This window comes from Aptenodytes forsteri, unplaced genomic scaffold (assembly GCF_000699145.1).
Source record: "Aptenodytes forsteri isolate BGI_AS27 unplaced genomic scaffold, ASM69914v1 Scaffold241, whole genome shotgun sequence".
Lineage (NCBI taxonomy): Eukaryota > Metazoa > Chordata > Aves > Sphenisciformes > Spheniscidae > Aptenodytes > Aptenodytes forsteri.
The window spans coordinates 5094186-5115604 of record NW_008795252.1 but is presented as its reverse complement, the minus strand read 5'-3'; the positions used below and the strand labels follow the sequence as shown (position 1 = coordinate 5115604).

The 21419-nt window shown below is 38.1% G+C and overlaps 2 protein-coding genes across 2 annotated transcripts in view; one reads left to right on the top strand and one right to left on the bottom strand.

The window, feature by feature from the left end:
• The window catches only part of PLCZ1 (phospholipase C zeta 1), a 54350-nt gene extending 52615 nt beyond the window's left edge, over positions 1-1735 (top strand). Inside the window, exon 13 of the mRNA XM_009278994.2 lies at positions 1606-1735. Within this exon, the coding sequence (XP_009277269.1) occupies positions 1606-1688 (83 nt within the window). The 3' untranslated portion in view covers positions 1689-1735. The remainder of the gene's footprint in view (positions 1-1605) is intronic.
• Positions 1736-4670: 2935 nt separating this feature from the next.
• The window catches only part of PIK3C2G (phosphatidylinositol-4-phosphate 3-kinase catalytic subunit type 2 gamma), a 219113-nt gene continuing 202364 nt past the window's right edge, over positions 4671-21419 (bottom strand). The window contains exons 31-32 of the mRNA XM_019471996.1: positions 10553-10678; positions 4671-4823 (exon numbers count right to left, since the gene is read on the bottom strand). Coding sequence (XP_019327541.1) covers positions 4671-4823; positions 10553-10678 — 279 coding nt within the window. The remainder of the gene's footprint in view (positions 4824-10552; positions 10679-21419) is intronic.

Below are 21419 nucleotides of genomic sequence, written 5' to 3'. Positions count from 1 at the left end.
TCCGTGTAGGAATGCTACCCCAGGCTTAATTACATTTTTTTTTTTTTTTTTTTTTCTTCTTTGACAGGCAGTGGGACAAAGTTGTGCCATTGCCACCCTCCCCTGCATTTTCTCTTGAAAGGATTCAAATGTATATCATCACTGCCTTCCTTTCCCCAGCAGCAGCTTCAGCTGTAGATTACACTGGGGAAGAATGCTCGCTGTCCACCTGTGGCAGGATTTGATTTTTCATGCAATGATAAGTAGGTATACTCAGAGGGGCTGAAGGTGAGAATAATTCTCTAGCTGGGTGGTTAAAGGTGAGAGGAGGAGGGTCCTGGGTTACAGTCCCTGTCCCAATGAGTCTGCCATGTAGAATACTAATACAGGACAGGGATTCAATTATTACTGCTATTATCACTGGATTAATGAATAGTTAATTATTTCATACAAATTGGAACAATTTCAATAAAAAAGAAGTTTTACTTCTCTCAGGACACTTTGTAGACTATTCTGTAGGTAGGGGCTAGAACGCAGCCTTTAGAAATGAGTCTTAGTCCTTGATGTGCATCTATGGATAGGAAATAAACCAAGTCTTCCACATACTGTGTACATGCTCTAAAAGTTGATCTCAAATGCATATTGCCTGGACTCAGCTTTAATATCTGCTGCCCAGAAGCTGAACCTTAGATGCCAGGTGAACTTTCATGTCATATAAAAGAATCAAGAAAATCCAAACCCAAATAAATTAGGGTCCCAAAGACTACACACGCATCCAGACACACCTAAAGAAGGGTTTTGAAAAAGTTCTGAACATAGATACTTATTCATAACAGATGCTTACTTAAATAACCGCAGTTATATATACATAGATAGAACAGAACATTTTTTTTTTTTAAATCAAAAGTGACATTGTTTATTCTTGTGAAATAATGGACATTTGCAGTCATATAAAGCAATACAGGTTTGGGGTTTTGGAGAGGGGATTGTTTTGTTTTTCGAGCAGGTAAGTTAATTAAGTTTGAAGTTGAGAACTATAGCTTCTCCAAATGCTTCAACAACCAGATGAACATGTAGTTTCTGAGGCATGCCTTATCTCTAATACTGGGAATCACTCATATGTAAAAAGAAATCCTTAACAGACTTAAGATGTGATGGTAGAAGATCTTATGCTACACTTTTTTTCTGCCTCAGCTGGACAGTGCATTACTGCTGCAACACCATTCTTCTCTAAGGCACTATCACTGTTGATTCACAAGTTATTTATTTAATTTGCTATCAGAACAATGCGTGCAGCACATAACATCTTTGGATGTTAAAATGTATGTTTCCCCCATGTTTAAATATCACTGGGCTAAAAGTCTTCAGTTTGAAATAACACCACATCCTGAAAGACACTGGAGTTTTTCACTCTGTGTCCAAAAATACAAGAATTGAAATACTGTATACGTAGAAGAGAAAAGCAGTAAAAATGGGATTTGGGTTCTGTATCATTTCAGTTTATTTTAAAGAGTTATTTAGACAATTATAAATTATGCCTTATTTGCATAGTAGATCATAAAACCACTCCATCATAATCTTTTTGTTTGTCGTTAATACACTAATAAATTGTCGTTATATTTACAGGTTACCGTAACGTTCCCCTGTTGTCCAAAGATGGCGGCAATCTCAAACCTGCATCACTGTTTGTTCATGTCTGGTACTATTAACGATGCTCTGCAGTAGCAGTTGTTCTGGAGGATCACACCCTGCTCAATAAAGCAACATCACTAGGCTTGCAACAACTCAGTGGTCTGATTTCCAGAGTGGCACGTTCTCAATGATTTTATTAAGCTAATGGGACTTCCTGTGTGAGTAAATGGTACCCTGAATAAGTAATGGCTACTGACGTTGGCCCTACCATTATTTAGAACTAATTCATAGAGACTGAACTTTTTTTGGACATTTTTTAAATTCAGTTAATAATTTCATTTGCAGCTAACTTCAAAATTATGATTAATTACTGAGTGAGAATAATATTCTAATATTTATGATATGAGACTGCAAAATTATGAGCATGTTACATTGACATTTTTATTTGTATTGAACAAAATTTCTTACCGTTGTATCTTTCCAAGGGAACAGGAAAAATTACGCATACAATGTACCCTTTAAATTTATAATAACAGCAGCTTCTGATTGGGCTATGCCTCTTTAATGTCCACTGTAATTTTGCTACCTGGAAAAATAGTTTTGAGGAAAAAAAAAACAACCCAGCTCTTAAAATGATAAAAACTCAGATGCTAATATCGGTACCTTTTCTTAGCTTAGTCTTGAACCTCCTGCTGCTAAAGACAGACAAGTAATTCACGGACTGATTTGTAAAGGGCTATGTTCCTCATAGCAGCAGGGAGCTCTGGATACATCTTACTGTGAACGCAGGAAACGGGAAGCACATTGCTTTGAGGTGGACTAGAAGAATTTTAGAAAAGGCAAGGGTTGGTTGTGTGATTCAAGATCTCTGAGGACCACTTCTTGCCTGACATAGCTATCAGTGTAGATCTTGCCCATAAGACACAGTTTTCCCATCTACAAAACTGAAATATCGTTGAGCTGCCACAGGGCTACATCTACCCAGTTAACTGCAGATTTGTTACTCGAACATGGATTTGTTACTCGAACATGGCTTTTTTTTTTTTTTTTTTTTTTTTTTTTTTTTTTAAAGAGGATGTTATATTGATAGGTTTTTTTCTTTAATACCAAACAGTATTGCTTATGTTTGCAGACAGTTCTGATAATATTATATTTTAATGCTCTTTTTATTTAATGCCATTTTAATGCTATTTTATCTAATGTTGCTCTAAGATGGAAAATCAGGGCATGCGGTAAACAATGATTAGAAAATGTCACAGGAAATAACACGATTAGAAAATTGCATTATAGTTATAATAAGGAAACCAAGACAGTAGAGTAAGAAGAATCTAAAATCAATCTTGAACTGTAAGGTCAGGTAATTTGATAACATTGTAAGCTGGCCTCAATGCGTTTTCTGTGCTTGAGTGACAAGTCACTTGATCCTTTACCCAGGAGAGCCCATAGTACAAAATGTTAGACTTACTGATCTTTGTAGTGATCATAACTGTATGCTAGCCAATATCCCCTTCATGTGGTAAATATTTTATAGCTTTTTTCAGCTCTGAAGAATACTAATGATATTAATATTCAAGCAGAGTTCCCCCCACCTCCCCTTACTGAGGAGGAGTTTAATTTCCCCAGGCAATCTGGTGTATTTATTCTCAGATAAAAACTGACCAAGTGACATAGTCAATTTGTTTGATGCTGAGAAAAACTCCAGCTTATTTAGTTTCCTAAATAACACTCCTAGTCCCACTTCAGGAGCTCTATACAACATTACCTTCTGAAGACTGATTTGTGAGTGTCCTTTGGGAGAAGGCGGCAATTATCTTCAGCTTCTGGCATTATTATCCCTCTGTTGACCACTTTTCCACTTGGTAGGACAAATGTCAGACCTATTCAGTATATGGTAACTTAAAATTTTACAGCAGATCAGATCACAAATCAACATGTCTCCTGTGCCTCAAAAATGTGCCCTTGGTCCTGGAAAGGTACATATACATGGTCAGCTATGTGTGTGTGAGAGGCTGGCAATAACAGACAGTTCATTATGGCTGCTCGCATGCTAAAGTTTAAAGATGTGCTTAAATGCTTCCTCAATTTAGGCAAAAATGCTTTGAAGAACAGAGCCCATAATTAGCCTCAGTGAACACAAAAGAACCACTCGCATTCATTGTTTAATACGTACGTATACATTTTATAGCCCTGAGGTCAATGCATGTATTGACTTGATTCCCTTATGCAGCATAAGAATGCAATGCAGTAAGACTAGTGAACAAAGATTTCTTATAGCATGATCTTAAATAAATATCACACTGAAAGCTCACATTCGGTATGTTTTATTTATTCGTGAATATTATCTTCTCCCTCCTCCTTTCTTCTCACAAATGACCAGTTATATCTGCTTCTTGGATGTCAGAATAAAAGCAACAATGACATATCTTATTGACAAATTAATATCCTGGATTGAATGTTACATTATATCAAAAGTTAAAAGCGCACCAACATATACTGCACAAAATGTGTAAAGTGCAAAGCTTTTATGTTCTTTTTTTGAAAAAAAAAAGTATTGATTGTATAAGATTTAACATGAAATTTGCTAGACATCTGAAATGTATTGCCACCCAGGGAACCAGCCCGTGGTTCTCTGGTGAAATCATCATATGCAGTGGGGTCATAGCAGATGCTAATAAATTACACCATCATCAGCATTGTTTCAACACAGTCAGTGGAATTAATAGGCAAAGAATTAGGCCCCACACTTCTATGTGTACAGAATTCGGTATTTTTACAGTACTATTTAATATGAACAAAACAAAAATCTTTGTTGCTGTCATAAGAACTTCCCGCATGCTGCTACAAGTTCTTAGCATCTGATTTCTTAAACTCACACTGGCAGGAATCAGTTGCAGGAAGATGGTAGCAATTTTAAGACAATAGCCTTATGATTAGAAACGTTAAGGTATGTGATCAGCAGATGCCTGCATATTCTCAAGGGCAACTGAGACAAAATGTACCGTGGGAAATGGGATAAAGAAACATTAGTGGATAAATAATTGCATTATCTCAGACAACATTTAAATTACACTGTTTCCCAGTGGATACCACTTTTCTTCATTTAACTGGACACTGCTCAGTTGAATGTTAACAGCTCCCACAAATGTTCCTTTGCTTTTCACAACAAGCTTCAGTATACGGCCTTTGAGCTCTGTGACTTTGTCGTACACAACCTGAAATAATAGATAGTGAAACAAGAAAAAAACATACGAATATGTGAAACTATTCGACAGGCAAAACACTTACTTCAGTACAGCATTCAAGATGATGATTACAACTTTGTAATAATTGCATTAAGCTGCCCTCCAGAATTATAAACTACTAACCATGAGCCAAATTCACTCAACTTAGTGAATTTACCTCAGAAATATATTTGACCTTATGTAGTTTATATAAAAGAGGTTCTGCCAGCTTAGGCTTGTGAAATCTGATTGCCAAGCAGTTGTAAATAAATTTGAAACCTATGGTGAGCAATGCTTGAGAAAAAAATAGGTATACGTAATTTTCCCTGTGAAAATTGAAACTCTAACTTAAGCAGAGTTTTGAACTCAAGTGTGAAGAAAGACCAGATTCTCCATGAAGTTCACCAGGGAATAATACAGTTGATTTCCTGGAGGAGAGATTCAGATGGAGGGTACTCATCATGGATAGCAGCATGAAAACATACGATAGGTAATTCTGTAAAAGTGTAGATTATTTTAATTTTTAAATATGTTTCCATAGCAGATGCTTTGATAAATGGTATTGCTCTTCTGCAAAAATCAGAAAAAATCAGGAAAACGGTTTTGATGTCAATTTTTTTTAACCTATGTATATTGTGTTTGTTACATATTGTTTAGTAGTGCCTTACAGCAACTTTATGTTGCATTGATATGTCTCATAAAGGTGTGTCACATCAATGCACAGTACCTCAGAATTTTTTCTGTACTGTACTTGTGATTAAATCTTGTGCTACACACCAGAATTAAAAAAGATCAAGCCAAAGCAAAACCAAGACTTCCATAAAATTTCATAACTGTTCTAGATCCAACAAACCCACATCATAAAAGAGATAATAATTTTCCTTTGAAAATTGTCTGTGTAAATTTTACTTTTTCAATACAAACAACTTTATGCATGATTCTGGATGCTAACTGTAGCCAAATGTGCCCATTATAAAAATACTTGCATTTTTGAATGGAATCGTCAAATATTAAACCTGACAGAAAGCTCAGCCAACTCAGTAGAAGTTGTAGATGCGGATCATCTCTGAGATTGGACCCAATTTAGCAAGTGGAACTTACTAAATTTGGATGGTTCTGTTATTCAAGAAGTGCTGTTAATACTTCTCAAATTCAATGAGACAGCTTGCTTAGCATCCCTTTAGAAAATTACTAAGGCCTATAGTTTTTAAAATATCCTTGAAATTACCTTAATACTATGAGAACACACTGAGGTTGATTATGAAATGTTAATGGTGTATTTTCTGAACTTTAAACAAACAATCCGGAGTGACAAGCTAACAAGAATGAGCTGCATTCAGAACAGATTCCTATGTTTTGGTCTCTGCATTAATCAAAAACTGCTGAGTGAACTGCATGTGGGTTGATAAAATGTGAAAGAACGCTCTCAGCTAGTTTCAGGCCTGAAAGGTAAGCTTTGTTAAGAGAAGTGCATTTAATCTAAAATTTGGGTGGCTGGAAATGTTTTTGCTATTTTAGTCGCAATGGGAAATGCTTTAAATTTTAATCTCTCTGTGCAGTTTAAAAAGCAAACGCAGTGACATACTGTCACTTCAGGAGAATGGGCAAGTGAAACTGCCTAAAAGGAGTTTGCCATGCAACCCTCTTGGATTTACTGCACAATCTGAATGCAGTCTATACATACGGCACTGCTGAGGAGAAGAAAAGTCAGACCGAGCCCCTTCTAGCTTGGATCTGTGTGGGCTGGACTGCTGAGTCCTCTCTGTACCTCCAATTGTAAGACGCAGAAATAGCCATGGGAGATGGAAGGGATAGAGTTTATAAAGGCTCAGCCCCAGCAATGTTCCTCATGCTGAGTCGCAACAGAAAGGTGGTTCTGAACTTCACGGGTGGACCCAGGAGGCACAAAATTGTTGGTTGTCCCAGACACCCTAGCTGGCCTCGGCTGCCCCTGTGGGACCACAGAGTGATTTTGTCTGCACTGCAAGCTGCAGGGATGTCACAGTGAGCACCAAACAGACACGACATCAGGCTACTCTGGCAGCAAGCACCAACAGACAGGACACCCAGCTCTCTGGTGTAGGGGGATAGTCTGTCCTGCGGGGATGAACGCCACTGCCACAGGTTGTGGGGGAAAGAAAAAATGTTCCCCTCACTCTTTTTTTAACTGGCTTTTACTAGAAAGGTCTTACCAGGGAGCAACATTTCCTTTTCCAGTTAGAAAGCTTTGGAAATCATAGTTTGGAACAGCTGTCATGAAAGTTGTGCCTGGTGCTTTTTGGTTTTCATGTTTACTGTGGCTATTTCACCAAGTATGTGTGTGAATTAAAATTCCAGCTTCTCTGTCCTTCAATGGCATCTCCCCACCAAAATCAAAGCGAAATGATGAAGAAAACCCAAAAAGCAAGGACAGGTACAGTAAGCGATAATACAATTTAGCATAAATCTATGATTTGATTACGGAAGTGATACTAATGTGCCTTGTTTCTTTGCCAACATATTAAAGATATCATCTTCAGCTGTTGCTTAAAATCACTAAGAAGCGTACATGTAAGCTGTAAGAGCTAAGAAATCTTCAGTACGGTGGATCACAACAGGTGTGAACTGGGGTAAGGAACAACTTTCAATCTTTGGACGAAAAGAGGCTTTAAGCTTTGAGCAATGACAGACCTTAAGAGTGCAGGGTGGGTGGTTTTCAAATGATCCCAATAAACTGTTTCTAAAATGGTATTGCAAATTCAGCTGGAGCAAGGTATATATCATCAGGATGTAGGGACAGAAGACAGGTCTGGAGATAGCTGAATTAGTATGTGGATAAAACAAACTCATAATCAGAACAGTTAAATCCTGAAATGATTGTGTAGTAAGAACATTTGCCTCCCATTTATACAGCGAGATCAAATGGAGGTGAGTTATACATGGCCATGCAACAAATCAGTGGGACAGTTAGGGCTGGAATTCAAGTATTCCTGGCTCCAAAAGGAGAAGCTCTGTTGACCTACAGGAGTCTAATGACATTTTAATCGCAAATGTGGGACAGTTGCTTCTCCTTAGGTAGCCGTGGCACAGTTCCTAGATTTGCTCTTAATTGTCCAAATTAGCTTCAACACATGGTGCTGGAGGGAGTGGCTGTGGCTCCTGGTGCAGCTCCCCTCCTCCCCCTCCATCAGGCTTGCTTGCCCTATTCTGGTTGTTGCAGGCCAGTGTCCCCTCTGCTCCGAGGGCAACTGCAATAGCACTAACAGACTGATATGGCCCAGGTATATTTGCTCACATCTGGCCGCACCCCAAGGGCAGGATGGAGAGAGTTGCCTCTCGTTCTGGAGCAGGATGGAGAGAGTTGCCTCTCGTTCTGGCTTCATTATGGAAATGCACACTCTGCTTTGTCTTGGAGGGTTGCTCATTTCGTGGGTGCGCATACATGCAGGCACTCAAGAGACAAACTGAGGACAACTGAGACCTTGAAGGGCAAATGCTACACATATGAGCAGGACCCCACTGCAGTTGGTTCTGGTCATTGCAACTTTTCTTGGCAAGAGTTTAAACTTAAATCATTCAGATTTATTTTCAATTTTTTTACCTGCTTAGTTTTCACTAAACTACTCTGGAACCTCCCAAGTAAGTCTTATTTATTCCTAACAGCGGTCTATAAGCAAGAATGTTATTCTTTTTCTCTTTACACTGCATTCCATTCTTCTGTGTTCTTTCTCCTCTTCTTCTCAACCATCATTTTCTAATGCAATGTTATACCAGTGTGAATGCAACAAACTCCAAAATCCAAATAAAGGAATAAGAGAAAAAAGGAGTGTTTGTTAAAAGCAACTCCAAAACATTTGGCATAGTTCATTCTATTGTCAGCCCTCCTGGACTTTCACATCTTTACTCTCACACACATGAGTAAAAATCAAAAATAAAATGCACTTTTGCAAGGCTGATAATTTGCTGTAGGCAGTCATAAGCAGTAAGAGTATAAAACTAAAACCAAAAATACCCAAGAGAAGCACGTTTCAAAATTTTCTCAGTCTTGAACACAGAGAGAAATTAATATACAGCTTCCTTCCAGCCATTTGGCTTTAATAAAAACTTATGAACTCATAAAAAAGGCTAGTATATTTCTGTATACAGTGTTTTTGGACAGTAAATAACTTAAAAGACTGCTAACTTATATTTTCAGTAGTTTTTCTTCCCTGGGGCGGCTTCTGCCTCAGTCTACCAGCCTTGGATAGAAAATGCATACAGAGTGATATCACATATGGAAGAACAGAGCTGCTAACAGCACAAGCATCGGGTTTGAAATGACCAAGTTCAATGGAACCATATGTCCCCACTGCGATTAGCAGTTCCTGGTGAAAAAGATTGAGCATCTGTGAAGAAGGCTGTAAGTTTTGAGTAAAGGATATTAAAGTTTTCATGGAATTTCTCTTAACAGCAGTGGAATGCTCCTTAACCACAATTAAATCTCCTCCCAGCGACTACTGTCTGACTGCAGACAGAATTTTGGATTTTCTTGCATTCAACTTGATCTAATAATGATTAGAAAGATAATTGTCTTCCAGTGTTGCTGGCTGGTTCTTGTCTGTAGTCCATTTTGGATATTTTACAATGAATGTTATTATATAATCATATTATATTTATTTGCTTTAAATATCCTTCAAATATAAAGGAATTTCTTTAGACAGGTCAGTTAGACTCATTCCACTGTCTCTTTGATTGCAAAAAAAGGAAAGAACATAACAAAAAAATAAAGCCCAGTTCCCTGTTATTCCACTGCAGAACCATAGGGAGAGAAATGTCTCAGCTGTTAGCAGCAATACTACTCGAGGAGCCTACTTACAGAAGCGCTGGAAGTCATCAGTCTAAGTAGGTAACTTTTGTAATCAAATAGATGTGGGAAAAGAAAAATATTAAAACTCCAGGACTGGGAAACTAGGAGATAATGACTCTTAGTCTCAGCTGACTAACTTTATCATATCTTATCTATGAAACAGGGTGGAGTGGTAATATTTTCCATGCCTTCTACTTTAAAGCCTGCTCAAAGTGAATTTGTAAATTGCTTTGAGATCTTTAAGAGATTTGTTATATTTAATAATTATAATCTCCAATCCCACCTACTGTTTGAATCTCACCTGCCCTTACAAAAGAATATAGTTTATGCCACTTCCCATTCTGTCGTAAATGTTTCTCCATACAAATGTTTCTTTTCACCCCAGAGGTGCGAGCACTTCAGTGGTATGTGAAATAATTATATATGGCTGTGAACTGCTAGCATTTTGACATAAAAAGAACTGGCCTATTTATTATGGTGTTATCATTTAGGACAGTGACAACCAATTTGGTTGTTTATTTTCAAATGTGAATAACATCATCGTTCAATTAGTACTTTTCATGTTGTACAAATCTGCATTCAGAACAGCCTAGGTTTTGGTGCAATGATGCTTGGTCTCATTTGGCTAACATGTAACTGTGGTTATGGTATAAGACAGAGCAGTGTGAATAATCCTACTGCTTTCCTGGGGAGAGAGACATAAAGAGACTGTTTCACTTCTGAGAGATGCAAAGCAGAAGATTGTCCCCATTTGTTGTTCCGCTTATGATACATTCCTTCTTTTTGATCGTACTCATGGTAACAGCTCTAAATGCTGTATTGTTATTTTATTTCAAGAGTGGGCAAAGAAAATCAAACACGTAAGAAATGGTGGAAGAAAGTGAATGTTACTCACAATTTCATTGTAAGTAGGGTCAGAGCTTTTTGGAGCTGTTCTCGTTTTCCTTCGACTGACCTCATAAGGATCTGGCAGAAGATAAAATTCAGCCTGTGCACTTGGGGCAGAGCCATCTGGGAGGTGCTGGAAAACAAAACGGTCATAAATATGAATGCCCATGTTCTAGCAACGAAAACAAATAAAAAGTACCAAATGAAATCTGGACTTTAAGCAGACACAGAAACACGCTACATTCTCAGTATTCTCTTGGCTAAATTGGAGTGCTAGTGCAGTAAACAACAGGAATTCTTAGAATTCAGCTTAATATTGAATCAGGAAAATATAAATTAAATAATACAAGAACAAGGTAAAATTGCCTGTCTTTAATATTTTACATTCTGATGGAAAAACCCTTAAGCCTCAAGCTACTTTAACTCAGCTTAATCTGATACAAAGTCTAGTCCTTCCATTTTCCAGAGCAATGCGTAGAAACTGGATTCTAGCCAGTAAGCTCCTATTGATTTTAACCCCTAAGTAGCAGTGCTGATGCTGGGGAGAACTGATTGTTTCTAAGGGTGTTTCATAAAGCGTATTACTATAGAAGAGCCAGGACCGTTTCCTGCAGCAATATGGGCAGAATAGGATTCTTACAATAACACTTTCGGATCTCTCCTATCACACAACTGCAAACGCTCCTTAATTTTCCAGTTCAGATTACTTAATGATATTCCAGACAGTCCATCTTATGGTAGCTACTCGAGATCAGAGCCAACCTCTTAACCAGGCTCAGTCATAAGCTAATGCTGGTGGGTGGAAAGTTTTTTGATTACTTCTGAACAGCTGTAAGGTTACTCCTAAAGCAACATTACAGTTACTCAGAAAACACATTGGTAGTACGAGAGGCTTTAAAAGAACACACAAAAAACATAATCATGAAAAACTATGGAACAGGTATCTTGCCAGCATATGTGCTGCATTAGTGCTTAGCTTATAATTAAGCAGAAACCTTTGCGTTGGTAACACAGTATACAATCAGAAAGCACAAAATGGGGCATATCAAAATATCAGTAACTTTAGTCGTATTATCAGCATTTTCAAGTTCACCTGACAGCTCATAGGCAATCCAGTGACAGGATGCAAATGAAAATGCAGGCAAAAAGAAGAGATCTTAAAATGTTTGAAACCAATGAACCCAGAGCATTACACAGGCAGCTGCATTTATATTTCCCATTGTAATTTTACCTAGCCCAGAATAAAGTCGTTTCTCAGATTTTGATTATTCACAGTATGTGTCTAGAAATATGGGGCTTTCTACAGGCATTATCAACAACATATCCTTGTGATAAGAGAAACTGCTGGTGTCCTAGCAATAAATAACTTCTCTAGTGGGAAGAAAAACAGTGCTTGTGTGTGTAAGCAACCAGTTGTTGCACAACAAAGCTCTCGTTTTTTGTTACCTGAAATGATCCTTCAAGGCAAATGATGTGGTCAACTGCAAAGCTTATTATTGCTATTGTTAACACTATACAGCATCAAAGGATTCAATACTCAAATCATTACATACTGTCAGCACTATGTCAACGATTAATGTTACTATTGCTAAGCTCCCCAAAGTACATCTGATTTAAAATATACATGGGATTTAAATAGATGGGATTCAACGGCCAAAATAAGAATGTCATTAAACGGCTGTGAAACTAACAGGTATTTTCCTAGGACAGAGTACCATATTGTTAACGCAGGATTTATAATTTACACTGTCCATTTGAAAGCCCATCTCTATTGATCTAGGACTATACTAAAACTTCAGTCAAGGATTACAAACAACAATAAAATTAACAATCTCTTATAAATCAGGAAGGAGAAAGAAATGTAGCCTTAAATACCAGTCCAAGCAACCAGGATCCTAACTGTAATCAAGCTCTTCCCTCTCAAAGAATAGATAAGCATCACTGTAACTTGAAGGTCAACAGATTTTAGTTGTTTCAGACAAAAGGAATATGGTTAAAAAAAAGAGGGGTCATTCTTGAAGAGGCCTTATCAGCTCAACTGCTGAGGCCCAGCACAATGATCTTCACTATCTCAAGCATGGAAATACCGTACAGGGAGAGTCCTGTAAAATGTCAGGCTTTATAAATCATCCCAGCAGTGCATTGCCTAACCAGGGACCACATCAGAGCTAATTTTAAAAGTTGAGGTCAGCAGCAGCTGCAAAGGGCTGAGGAGCCCAGGTGGTAGGTAATGGGCTACAAAGGTAGCAGAGGTGACGGCTACATCTGTGCAGCTCTGCTCCCCTTTGAGCTGCCGAGGAAGGACAGGGTGTAGCCACAAGTGCTGTGCCCCACTGCACACCTCAGGACAGCAAAGGCACAGATCGTGGCAGCGTCGTTTGCATTTGAAACAGGCTCAGTCTGACAGTCACCTGCCAGGGAAAGAATCCAAGCTGATTGCTGTGTGATTATTTAACAGGACTGGGGTATCCAGAAGCGCATGTGATGAATCGAAAAAAAGTCAAATAAATTGTCACTACGCCTTTCAATTGCTCCTTGTACCCTGCTAGCAACGCTGGCACATTATCTAGCCTTCAGCCAACTAACCTTCCTCCATCAGCCGACTCCTCCCAAAAGCTAAGGAAGGCACTTTGCAGTAGTGCTGTGGCCATATGAAACACGGACAGAAAACTACTTCCTCGCTAACCCTTTGAATGTAGCTAAATACATGTTGAAAGAGGTGAGTGGGAGGAGAGGGTCAAGAGAGAAAATCAAAGAGAATATTTTAGCGATTCAGAGAAGAAAACTCAGGGCAGAGCAGCTGCTCTGGGATCTTTCAGAACTAAAACAAAGCCACTTTTCATGAATAGTAGCAATCAGCAGCCAGCCTGTTAGAGGTAATTTAAACTGCAGCCACCTGAATTCCAACTAGAGATCTTGGATAACATTTTCCCACTTCATCTTCCCTTGCTGAGGAAAGGCAAACAGGCCACTCCAAATTCCACAATTGTCCCAATTTTCCATCTGCAGTGTCACTGTTACGCCATCAAGTGATCAAAAAGCTTCAGCTGAGCGCTCTTCAAAAGCCAGATCACATCTTCCACTTCTCAGCTGCCTACCCCTGCCTCCTGATATGACACAAAACATCTAACGAGGGTCTCTAACTGTTAAAAAGGCTCCGTCCCACTACACACTCGTCATTCAAAACTACTGAGGAAGAGCAGGCATAAATCAGCCATGGCTTTACAGGAGCGGAGTCCAGGTAGCTCGTGTGATGACTTTGTGCTGGCTTCCCCTTTTGATTGGCTCAACAGCTGAATCTTTTCTCGCGAAGGGCCTGCTTCACTGAAGGATTTCTTGAGACAAGACTTGCAATGGCCATGGAAGGAGCTGTACTTTGCTAGACCCTCTCTACCAGGGACAAAGAGGGATCCTGGCAGTTCGACAATCATAGTGTGAAAACAAGAGCGAGATTAACACGGCAGAAATATCTTTTTAAATCTGAAGTAGGTGAAATTTGAAGTAAACTCTTTTATTAAGACAACTGACATGGCAGGCAAAAACCCCAAGCTTTCGGGCAAACTAGTCCTTTCTCAGGCTTTCGCATGTGAGTTGAGCATTTTCTTGAATAAAGGAGAATGGAGAAAACATCGGGCTTTTTTTTCTTTCTAGAGATTATGTCTTCTGTCATATTACAGTGTCACATTTAGTGAGCAAAAACCCCTGGATTATCCTTTCACTTCTAACTCAGACTGCATTGGCACATTTAAAAACTTAGGTGAACATGAAGAATATCTGACCTAAATGGCAGTCTCATTTGCACCAAAGAATATCTGTTCTGGTGGGTCCATTATAAACAGAGTAAGATTTCTAGCAGACTTACGAGCAATTCTGAAATCCAGCGAAACCCACTTTTGTTGTTATTAATGGATCAAAAATCACTGACTTCTGGCCATAGTCCAGGCCAGAAGGAAAATCAAAGCGTACCTTGGGAATGCCATTTTGCACTTTAACTACTCTCCAAAACCTTTATAGCTTGAACGTACTTGTGATCAAGCAAACAAAAAAACCAAACTTTAGATTGAATTCTATTTATGTTTAATTCTGTAGTCATTTCATTAACCCAAAAGAAAAGGAAGTTTGCTTCCTTTAAAAGAAGTTACTCCCAATTTAAATTACTGTCTTTAAATCTTTGATTGTGTATGCTTGTAAATAAATTCAAGCTATAAAAATCTGTAAGGCTGGAAAGGTATAAAACCAAGTTCACAACAGAAATGCCATAGCTCTCCTTGCTATGCCTATGGACAAAAAAACCCCAGAGAGTTTGATCTGCCAATAAAAAAATTTGAGTTGAATTTAGAAGCTGACTCACGGTGCTCTCTTCAAATACAAACAAGCCACGACTGAACAATTTTCTCAGAGAATGACCTGCCTACTTGGCCTTGATAATGACTGATGTTTTTAAGGAACTCAGTTACAACTGCCTGTATATATGTTTAAAAAAGCAGTTTATTGTTGAAATGTTATTTTCTTCTAAAGTCAGGCAGAAGGTGATGAAAATATTTAAGAATGAGGGGGAATGAGGGAGAGGAAATTTACTTCTCTCCACATCTGTAATTCAATATTGAAAAACTAATACAGACATGTATCTGTTATGGCTGTGTTCCATTTTTCACTCCAATTTTATTTTCCAAAACCAAAAAAAGTATTGATATTGACTTGCAGGAACCCATGCAGATAGGTTATGTCCTGTGTAATTTAATTTTAAATATACTAGCTGTAGCTGGGAAATAATGGATGAAATTCAATTAATTTTTCCACAAGAATTACATTATCCTAATGACTTTTCTCCCTTGTTCATTTCTAACCATCCACAACTCTCCTTAAGGATGGATTCTTTGTTAGCATTACAAAAGGCCTAACTACTTCAAAATTTGCCATATATTAAACTATGCAATTTAGCAGCCAATATGAATATTGGGCCTTACTCATATGAATTTTAAGGAAAGTTTTATGATTTGTAAAAAATGCACTTTGGGGATAATTTATTGTAAAGCTTTTTAAAACTCACCTCTTCCTAAGTGACATCAAATTTTCTTTTTAGGTGACTATTGCCTCAAATTTAAATCATGTCATCAGTTTCTCTTACTGTTAGACATGCAGGTATTTTTCCACCTTTTGTCCTCGAGTGAAACAGATTGATGGCTCCTGAACATTTGATAGTTCCAGCTGCTGTTCTCTTTTTTCCCATTTTTCATTTTCAACCATCTTGACAAAAAAAAAATGATCAAAGGTAACTTGCATTAACTAATGCCACCTTTCCTCCTCTATAAATAACTTCCATTCTTCCCCCACAATTAATTTCCTGGACATTTTCAAATCTCAGTTGCTTTCTTCCCCTTCTTCAATGAAACAAAGAAATCCAGGCTTTAGAAAGGCTCCCATTTCAGCTACTGCCCCCAAATTAAAAAAAAAATAAACTTTGTTCACTTCGTCCAGAAGCTGTAACTCTCAGTTTTCCTATCCTTTACCTTCATCTTGTTTTTTCCTCTTTACATGCACTGCCGTGAGAATTTATCTTCTACACAGTGAAGAAAGGACTACAAAGTATCCCTTAATGTTTAATACTGAGATATCGTTACATCTTTAAAAATCATATCACCATAGCAAATGGTTAGAAAACACCTTCACAGCTACGAAGCAAAATGTTTATATATTAAGTGTAGACATGAGGCAGATTTGATTATTATCCAATAAAGGAGGATTAGAAAAAAAATCCACAGAAGAAATCAGCCTTGCCTGTATAAATTACTAGCTGCCTCTTGACTAAATTAAAACTAGTAAGAAATGTGGAAAAGCCATCACTGCTGCTCCATTGTCTTTCACTTTCTCCGAGTCCCTGTGTCACTTAGCAGAGAAAGGCTAAACCCTGTCTTTGTAAGCTGCAGCTTAATTAACAAACCCAGCCTCTGCCTTAGAAAAAGGTAACATCCTCTGGGCTAATTCTAAATTTAAAGAGCTGAGAAAATAATCATCACTAAGACAATGACATTACAAAGCAAGAGGTTCCTTCAGAAACAGATTAATAAGATATATAAACCTTCAGGACAAACGTGACTGCTGTGTGAACAGGTGGTTGTGTTGTTACTTCATAAATCCTAACGTGGGACTGAAGACCTTTCCTTGTTTTTCCTTTGAGCTCTGCATATCCCAAAACACTGAACACCTCTATTCTGCTCTGCTACTAAGCTTTTAGTTTTCCTGCCACAAAATATTTTCAAATTACTTCAAAGAAAATTCAAAATAAAATGACATTTGCAGTAATTAAATAATAATTACAAAAGAAGATAATCCACTATGTTGCCACGGTGCCCCCTGCACTGTCTGCTATTGGTAAGACAAAACAGAAAAGCAACCGGACAAAAGTGATTGCACAAATAAGGTATTTTTTCCCAAACAACCGCTTTTTTCACCAAAAACTTGAAAACATTTAACTGCTTCCCTGCAAGATAAGTTTTATTTTATTATATTTTCTGATCCAAATTTTTCCCCCTCTTCTCTGTGAGCTACTTCATTCCTATTCCTAACTTCTTTCCCATCTCATGCATGCATCCGGGTATGTGCATAAACAGAGAAGACACACTGTGACAGAGGTCACTGGCACAGAGGTCACTGGCAAAGCAACAAAAAAAGAAATGAAGTTTATTTCAATTTAATGCAGGGAAATAAAAAAGATATGTTGTTTCAGAACAACATATATTTTGTTTCAAGGAAGTTCTGGAAAGCATTTTTTGAGTAGGCATTTTCTACCTTTCAGAAATCTGGTAGCATCAGTGGAGCAAGCCTCCAGATGGCTTTGTCATTTACTATGCTAAAAATGCAGAGGTGCTCTATCCGTGTTATTGATTTGAATCTCCAAATATAGCTTGTGCACTTTGTGCAGTCCAATACCTTCAACATCCTCATCAACCTGCCTGTTCTGCACGTAGCTTGTCAGTGCACCAAATGGGCGAACAGTGGGTGCTCTTAATTAACGAAAAAACAGTGCTTTTGTCACTGTAGTTTATTCGAGCCCTTTCTCGCCAAATGAAATATGGCATTTTGGCAAAAAAAGTGCAGGTTTACTGGTTCAGCTTTGTTTGTAGTAGAGTAGCAAGTACTTGTGCAGTCTAGCTGTTAATAAAAGATGGTATGCTGCATTCCTAACGGGGAGAACTATGCTGGCAAAAATAGGGTCTAGAGCTGTCCTGAGTCACAAAATCTCTAAAAGGTGAGCCAACTGACACTCTCCAAGGTGTCCTGGCTGTCAAGTGGGAAAAACTAACCCTCAGTCACTGAGATGGAAGGCAAGCTTCACAGCTAACACACTGCAACAAACACACCAGTTCTGGGCAGAAGTGTTGAGCTGTTGACCTGTCCCGGTGTATATGTGAAGTAGATACGTAAGTTCCCAGTAAAGTCTAAGCAGATCTCTGTGATGCTGTCAAGGAAGGAGGCCAGAAGGAGATTCAACTCATCATATTGTAGACATCTGGCTTGGCTTGGTTAAATTGCCCACACATTGGTGTCTGGCACCATTTGAGGCACATAAGATGCTTAAGATATCTGCATAAACCCTCAGACATGACACAAGCCTTATATGAAGCCCTCCTCTTCTGCAGTGGCAGCTGGAGGCCAGATGAGACATGTTAGGTCATCTCCTATATGGGAAAATGAATTGGGACTTAAGTCTCCACTGATCAAAATGGGAGCTTAGGCATCTAGACTAGGATCCAGTTTCTACAATACTGCTGCCTCACGTCATCTCAGCTGACAAAAGGTGTGTAAGGAGCTGGAAATATGACAGGCTTTATGGGACACTGGCACCATTCTGGAGGGGTCATTGGAGGTCAAGGAAGATACTTCATGGTACTCAAAAGAGCCGTGATCAGGCAACTGAATTCCATCACATCATATATGTATGCATCTTACTTTCAAACTGAATCCCACTCCAATTAGACCAAGGCACACAGACAGTGGTTTTTTTTTTAAATGAACAAGTAGTATTTGTTAAATATTTAACAAAAACAGTTTTTTTCTCGTAAGGAGACAGTTCTGGGAAACAGGCTGGATCCCAAAAGATTCAGGGCTTCCTAAGAACTATGTAAAATGCTTTTGATCTGCTTCAGTCATTTGAGAGAGAAGCCCATCTAACTCTGCTTACAATGAAGTAAATAAAATGAAAGCTGGCCTGTGATACCCAGAAGGTCATGAGTCTCTCTTCCAAGCCTTTATTTCTATAGAGCTCTGAACCCAGAATCAAACACTTTCAGAAAGGTGAAGAAAGGAACTGAGACGTAGCTCTGACACCCTGTTTAAAAAGAGTAATTTATTGTCTTGATGATCCAGAAAGAGTTGTATATTAGGATAGACACAATCCCAGATGAAATGGGGAAGAGTCTGTACAACTACGTGACTATAACTGTCAGGTGAAACAGGCTCATGCCTTTTACTGACCATCGGCAGTAACAGAAAAGGAGGGCTAGAATTTAGCTCCAGCAAGTAATGATACAGCTTTGTGTGTGTTTACTGTTTCTGAATTAACAAAAAAGAAAAAGATGTCTTAGAATGGCTTGTGTCCCTCAGTCTAACACCTGAGCTCTGACACACCTCTAATACTTCATCAGCGCTCAGGACTAGATTACGGGGTGCTCCACATAGCACCATGTAGGTATAAAAATGTTACCAAGGCTGCACAAATAATATAAAAGGCGACTGTATAACCAGAAGTGCAAATGTATTAAATATACAACTCCCAGTAAAAGATTTGCCCAAGACTCTCATAGAAGTTTTTTTCCGAAAGAGGAGGAGGTGACAAGATATGTTCTAGATTCCTGAACCACAGGCTGTATTGCTATCTTTAAGTCATTTCAACTCTGCTTTTTTTGCATAGATGAAAGAAATCAAGGTTCAGTCATGCTTTAAAATTATATTATTCTATGGATAAGCAACACTGGTGCAGGGCATAGAATGCAGAGAGCAGATTTCATGAACAGATCTCTGAAGCTTTTATTCCAGAATTACCACCAAGCCTGTAAAGAAGATAAATTCCATTGCTTTCAACCCTGTATTATTGTTGTGCTTGGAACATTTAATTTTCAGATGACTATTTAGTTGCAGAGTCTATGACACTGGCTGAGATAAGACTGATCGTGTTTGGACCCTTAGAAACATAGATCCCAGAGTTTCTTCTCTCTTTAATAAAGCACAGGGGAGAACAAATACTTAAGACAACATCCCCGTTTTGCTTCTCTTTTGAAATCACTCAGGATTAACACCATTGCTGCCTGTTAGAGGGCATGAAGGAAAATTAGCCTTTGAGAAAAGAAAGACAAGCAAATGCTGTTGTTCTGCTTCTATCTTTTTGTCACATACATATTCTTTTCCCTCCTTGCCTAGGCACAGATAGTAAGTGACTATAAAAATGCATAAAGGAATAATGACACTGTTATCTGTGTCTTCACCCTGCACTGTTTTTCTTCTCAATTTCTTAATTAGTTTAAAAAGTCTGTATATGCCTGATCCAGACTATTTTTAATTTCTCAAACTGTACAGAGCTCCCTCCGCTTTTCTTTAGATTATTCTACAGCTTGCCATCTCCCTTTGTAAGAAAGCATTTCATTATATGATGCATGCAATTTCTGCTCCTTAATTACCTCTCATTACTTCTACTTACACTCTTCCTCAATGTCCTAAATAATTCCTCTTGAACCTTGCTGTCTTCTCCCTAAAATATTTGCACAATTGACTTGTGTTCTTGTTCGTCTGTTCTTAACTAAGTTTTAGTAACAATAAATCACTCCTGAAGAATCAATCACTCCCAAGTAACCCTACTGAGAACTGTTCTTTGAACTTGTATTCTAGTTCTAAAAAAACATCCTGAGAGAAATTTTACTATATCAAAGCCTTATAAAGATGAACTACTTTCTTTCTGCACCAGGACACCAGGATATGGCCTTTCTCATTGGCATCTCTCATAGCAACCTCATGTCTCACCATTTGCTTGTTTTATCGTCACATTACTGTGGGATATAGATCTATACCTCCCCAAGGAAATACTTTTCATTTGTCCAAGCTGGTTGTAGGGTTCTGGAAATTACTTTTATTCTCTTGATCTTGCTCTGTCTCCACTATTATTTTTAATGTTTTCTTCATTTGCAACCAGTGGCAAATTTAATTTATGTTCACCTTCATCTCCCAGATCACTCGTATTATTAAACAGAGCTCACTGTTTGTTGTTGGGTTTTTTTTTTTCTTATTCAGCACATATCAGCTATGTAGAAATTACTTTCTTAAAAATTAGAAGTTAGAATTTAGAGGTGAGGCAGTACTGTGACTGTGACAGAATAAAGGGTTTAACAAGAAATAATAACACAACTTTCTGCACAACATATTTATCAAACACCTTTCAAAACAAATATGTTGGAATCCCAACAGTAATCCCTGTGCCACAAGAACAGACCTCATCTCTTCGCAATTTAAACTACTGCTGAGTAGTAGCAGCCTTTGTTTATAGGTGTTCAGCTAATTTTCAGTCCAAAAAAGAGAACACAGTCTAAGCTAATTTGCATTAATTTTTAAAGTAAAAGCATTTTCTATGAATATAAAATTAAATCCAAATTCTTTATAAGCTAGAACTAGTACAAGAGCTTTCTTTTAATGGCTTTTTATTCTGTTTTTCTGTGCCAATCTAGGGAGAACTCCATCTGAATGTATTACCTCCCTCCATCAGCCAAACTGCTGATTTCATTCTGTCACCGATACTTTCTGACCGATACTTTCTGAATAACTTTTGTTCAGCTCAAAGAGATTTTTTCCACTTGTTGTTCATCCCAGGATTGGCCTACCTATGCAAC